This window comes from Camelina sativa, chromosome 7 (assembly GCF_030686135.1).
Source record: "Camelina sativa cultivar CO46 ecotype springtype chromosome 7, ASM3068613v1".
In the NCBI taxonomy this organism is placed as follows: Eukaryota; Viridiplantae; Streptophyta; class Magnoliopsida; order Brassicales; family Brassicaceae; genus Camelina; species Camelina sativa.
In genome coordinates, this window is record NC_141886.1 from 10739035 (window position 1) to 10744502 (window position 5468).

Below are 5468 nucleotides of genomic sequence, written 5' to 3' on the forward strand. Positions count from 1 at the left end.
TTTTATATGGTCACACTTTATTTATGGCAACTCTTATATGGTTTTGCAGATGATTAGAAGATGGATGTTAGGTGATGATGATGGTGATGATGATGATGAATTTGAACGGTGATTGGAAGAGAATAACGAATCAATCAATATAATTATACAAATTTATAAAACTAAAACAAGAATTAAATATAAAATTGCCGCAGCGTCTATAAAACGAACACAAAAGAAGCGATAGCGGCTGCGGCAGCGGTAACAATAGCAAAACGAACATATTTCATGCGGTAGCGGCAGCGGCAGCGGCAGCGGTAGCGGCAACAAAACGAACAACAACCTGCGATAATGTTTACCGCAGCCGCAGACGCTACCGCTGCCGCTGCCGCTTGCGACAATGAAACGAACAGCACCAATAACGGAAATGTCGTGCTCCACGAAAGAGTATTTCGTTTTCATCTCAAATAGAGAAAAAAAAACAAGTTCAGAATTCGTTTTGGATTACGGGTTTTGACTTTTGATTGTTTCAGAGATGCAAAGAACAAAAAGAAAGAATTTACTTTTTCTTATTTTTAATTAAAAATACAGTTCAATGTGTTGCCATTTTTAAGTCTTCAATACAGAATGATTTTTAAACTGACCCATCATCGATATAGGGGAGGGTTATATTGCAGATGATTTTTGAGATCATAGGATTGACTTGCAGGATTTTTTTTTTGCACAAAACCCTTAACTTTAGTTAGTATGAATGAAACCATTATGAGATATAATTGATTTTAGATTAATATACTACTAATTTTCTTTTCTTTTTTGGGTAAGTTTCTGTTTACTTATTTCTTCACTTATTATGTTTTGTAATTTCTCTTATCATTATTTGTTTAATATTAACTATATATAGTAATATTAACATTATTTTTGGGTAATATTACTCGATAAATCATAAATATAAATTTGATTTTTAAAACACACAAAATATATATTGCCATAATTGTAACATTTTATAAATATTTTCTTTACCACATTCACATATTTCACGGGTGAATTGTATTCTTACGCAAATACATTGATTTTGAAATTTCATTAATTTTTTCATAATGGTTTTTTTGGTAATAATTTGTGATTTATAGAAAATATTAATAAGCCAACTAACTCAAAAGATTTAAATAGCCTAATCAAAAATATTAATCAATAAATTAGATTATCTTCTGAAAATTTAGTTTAGAATTTGATTGTTACTAACATATAATAAAATTAAATAATTAAACTACCGAGTAATTTAGTATATATTGTTATGGTTACATAAAAAACATGCAAAATTGTTATGATTACAAAATAAAATATAAGAAAATATGAACATGATTTTTAAACCACACAAACGACATGTTGCAATAGATAGTAACATTTTATCAATATTTTCTCTACCATAAAACCTCTTACACATTCAAAGATTTCACAGGTGAAACATATCTTTTACACGAAAAATTACAGCTTTAAATAAATAAATAAAAGATTTAGATAATAATTTTACTTATAATAGTTTTCTTTTATTGGATTTATCCCGCATAGAGTTCCGGTTGTTATCTAGTTATCATATATGACACATTTTTGAGTTTTTATTGCATCTCATGACACCTTTTAGTATTTTTTTTAAAAGAAAAATTCCCCTTAATTAAAATGCACGATGACACGTACTCGACACATTGATTATTTGGACATACACCTCTATATAATTAAATTTAGAAATTCTCTATACTTGTGGCGTGTGATGTGATAGCTCAAATATTACCATAAACCTATTCTCTCAAATCAAGACATCACTGTAGTATTTAGGGGTTGAATTCCATAAAAACTCTTGTTTACACAATAGATTTTAGGGTTTTATGATTATGTTACACAGATTGGTTTAAATTAAGAATAACAATGCAAAAATATTAAATTGAAGGGTTGTAAATTCAAGGCATTAAAAAGCTAGGTCTAGGGAATCAAAAACTTATAGAATATCAAATCAACAAATAAATTATGATTCAATCAAATAAAATCAGATCTAGAACTCTAAACCTTATTATAAAATAAATCAGTTCCCACTGCAAATATTATCTAAGTTTAAAACTCGAAAATTCAAATCTCTTTATAAAATTCAAGTTAAAAACCAGCTTTGAAAACAAGTTTAGTTTGTTCCCAAAATTACTAAATCAAATATATTTGTAAAAAGTTATTTTGCCCATCAAATGTTTTATCAGGAAAATCAATTATATTCTCATATCAATTTATTTTCCTAGAATATTGATTCTAGGTGACCAATGATCAATCAAGAATTAATATGAATAACAACCAAAGATGAAAATCACAGAAGAATAAGAATCCTAATAAATCAACAGATCTAATAAATCATAAAAACTCTATGAAAACCCTGAACCTAATAAGCAAACTACTCAGACATATTCAATAAATAACAAAACATTCTAAATAATATGCAATTAAAATTATAGATTAAATAAGGAGTTTAGAAATCTTCTATCTACAGATGAGTTCAGATTCGTCTCTCTCAATAGCTCTTAATATCTCTCTCAAAGATTGCAGAAAAATAAAACTTAAGGATTTCTAAAACCTAAAAAAACGTATATGTATGTTCTAAAACACATTCAGAAATTAATGTTGCAATTAGGAAAACTTCGGGACCACTTTGTAAATTTTCAAACTTAGGCCTTGTTGTGTCGGCTAAACGGGGTATCGACCGACACCAAGGGTGGTGTCGATCTACACCATCACTCTTGATTGTTTTCAAGTTGATTTTCTTCGGTTCAATGCTCCAAAACGTTCCAAATTTCTCCACTTTGTTTCATCTATGCCAAAATCATAAAAAATCTGTTAAGATTCATAAAGAACCTAAAAATATATTAAAAAACACTAAAACACTTCTTATATCATGGTTAAAAACCGCAAAAAATTATAATATATCTTAATAAATTGATGAAACTAGAACAACATTGAATATTGTGTCCGTATTCTAAGACAAAGTACTATATGGTGTACTTTTTGAAACTAAAACAACACTATTTACCCGATGTAAAAAGAAAGTGTCGTAAAGTGCAATAGCAAGTTAAAAAGGTGTCATATGATATAACTTGTGTTGTCAAATGAGACGCATAAGATCAAACTCTAACTTACAAAAAGACTTGCGGTCCAAATCCAAATATTCACATCAATAAAATTTGACATGTATTTTTTAATTTAAACTCTCGTAAAAACCACAAGTTTTTATTTATCAAGTCACACATAAAGTAATAGACAAATAGAGGTTCAAAACTACCTCTATTATCAAACTATGTTTGATATTTGATATTTGCAAGTAGAATTTTTTGTCTTGTGATTTTGGTATTTTCCTTAGAAGACAAGACATTTATATTTTAATTTTTAGTGTTAACTAAATAAAATGTATTCATTGAAAAAACAATAGTGATCAGATTAATCGAGTTAAAAAAAACTATCAGACCAATTCATAATTTCACTCTCTTTTACAAGCATTCACTGAAAACAAGATTACAAGTGTACGAACAACCAAATACACTGTAATCGTCCAAATCCCTCGCGAAAATTCTCACGTCAAAAGGTTCAGACACCCCAATTCACAAAACCCACCTAAGATGCAATAAAACAATTTACGCTGTAGCCCATGTGCAAAACTCAAGAAGTGTCTCAAAACAGTACCCAGCAGCAAGATCACAAGCTAAGTCTTTTGTTTTACAAGAACACTAAGAAATGTGAGATTTTTTACAAAATGTTTCAAGGAAAAAAGGGTCGTGAGAGCTCATTTATATATGTATTAGTCATCATATGAAATGTGAGGACTGGTGACACAACCTGGTGCATTAGGATCCTCTGCTCCGCAACAGTCGTAGAACTTGGCTGCATATGGTGGATCTTCTGGTTTCAATTCATAATACCTTCATTTATTGACAAAAAACAAGTTTTAGTTTGTCTAAAACTCTTGGTAAAAATACAAAAGTAATCAAACAGATGCATCATACTCTAGTCGGATTCTCCACGGAGGAGCCATGGTTGTGAATGAATATATAATCAGTTAGTTCACCTTATAAAATAGACATGAAATAACGAATCTCAGGAAGCAGCGAGAATATGAATGCCAAAACTAAGAAGGATGAACATCAGGAATAAACTCATTTGCTGCACATCACAATAAGAGCTCATCAAAACGATAGTTAGCTTTTGCTATGTGGGGGGGGGGGGGGGGGGGTACTAAAACGCGTGGGACAGAGAACACCAAAAACCGAGGATGTAAGTAAATAACAAAAGACCAAGGAGAAGAGAACCAGACTAATAAAGATCAATAAGGAACAGAGAATCAGATAATATCCTCTAAGATTTATCTTCACCCGCTCTTTACTAGTTCCGTTAACCTTAGGATAAACAATATCTTGATTTCCCAAAAAAAAATGTAAGCCACTAGGCACCTCCAGTCCTTGGAAGTATTCTAGGCAATTAAGAGAGATTACAATCATTATAAAGCTTCATGATTATGCCAAAAGCTCAGACTATCTCATTTAAACTTGAAACTAATAATACTAGAGCAGATCAGGAATTGGTAAACAAACTTGATTGAAAGAGTATTATTAAATGGGTAAGGCAAATGCAACAACAGTAGCTAAGTATCTGCAAAGAAGGCTTAAGAGCTAGTTTCAAGAAAAACATGAACTTTTTGACCCTGATGATGCAACAAAAAAGCCATTAAACTGACTGAGATAATGATCAGCTCTCACTTCACCATTATTGGCTACAACGAATTTACCAGAATCCACTAAATTAGCTAACAGATCCAGAACCTTGGATACACAAATTAATACATGCTAATTTGATTGCTTTTCAAAAACCCATTTCATAAATCTGTATAGGGTAGGGGATCAAGCTGTTGTTTAGGATTGTAAACAGATTTTAGGAAATCACCTTTTCTGGTCATCGTGGCGACGACAAACGAAGAAGGAAGGATGAAAACGGCAAGAGGAAGCGTCGTTTGAAGAATCTGAGTAGCTTTGTTTGCACCTCTGGCACAGCTTCTCTATCTCCTTCGTCTCCATTCTCGATGAGCACTGGAATCAATTTTCTAATTTCTGTGGCAAATCAAATGGATCCCATTCCGGTTAACCGGATGTTACGTTTTGGTCTTTTTTTCACCGATAAATCAGTATAATCCACATTTTAGTTAGTATTGAATATTGATCCCTGGGTTTTTTTTTGTTTTTTTTTTAATTAAGTAAATGGGCCTACTTGGTCTCATATTCAATAGTGAAATCATTGAAAAGCAGAGCAATAAAAACATATATATCTTTTTTTTTTTTTTGGTTTTAATAAAAAAAACATACATCTTAAACAGAAGAGATCAACAATCTTCTGTTAAATAATCAATGATACGGAGAGATCAACAATCTTGATCAACAACCCCCTTCTCGAATGGATTCGCAGAAAGTTTT

General features: G+C 30.9%; 1 protein-coding gene across 1 annotated transcript; it reads right to left on the reverse strand.

Moving 5' to 3' along the window:
* Positions 1-3424: 3424 nt before the first annotated feature.
* On the reverse strand, positions 3425-5215 carry LOC104700920 (uncharacterized). Its single transcript, XM_019227616.2, has 2 exons — positions 4945-5215; positions 3425-3926 (listed from the first exon to the last, which is right to left on the reverse strand). The coding sequence occupies exons 1-2, from the start codon at positions 5073-5075 to the stop codon at positions 3806-3808; spliced, it is 252 nt and encodes an 83-aa protein (XP_019083161.1). The 5' UTR covers positions 5076-5215; the 3' UTR covers positions 3425-3805.
* Positions 5216-5468: the final 253 nt, after the last annotated feature.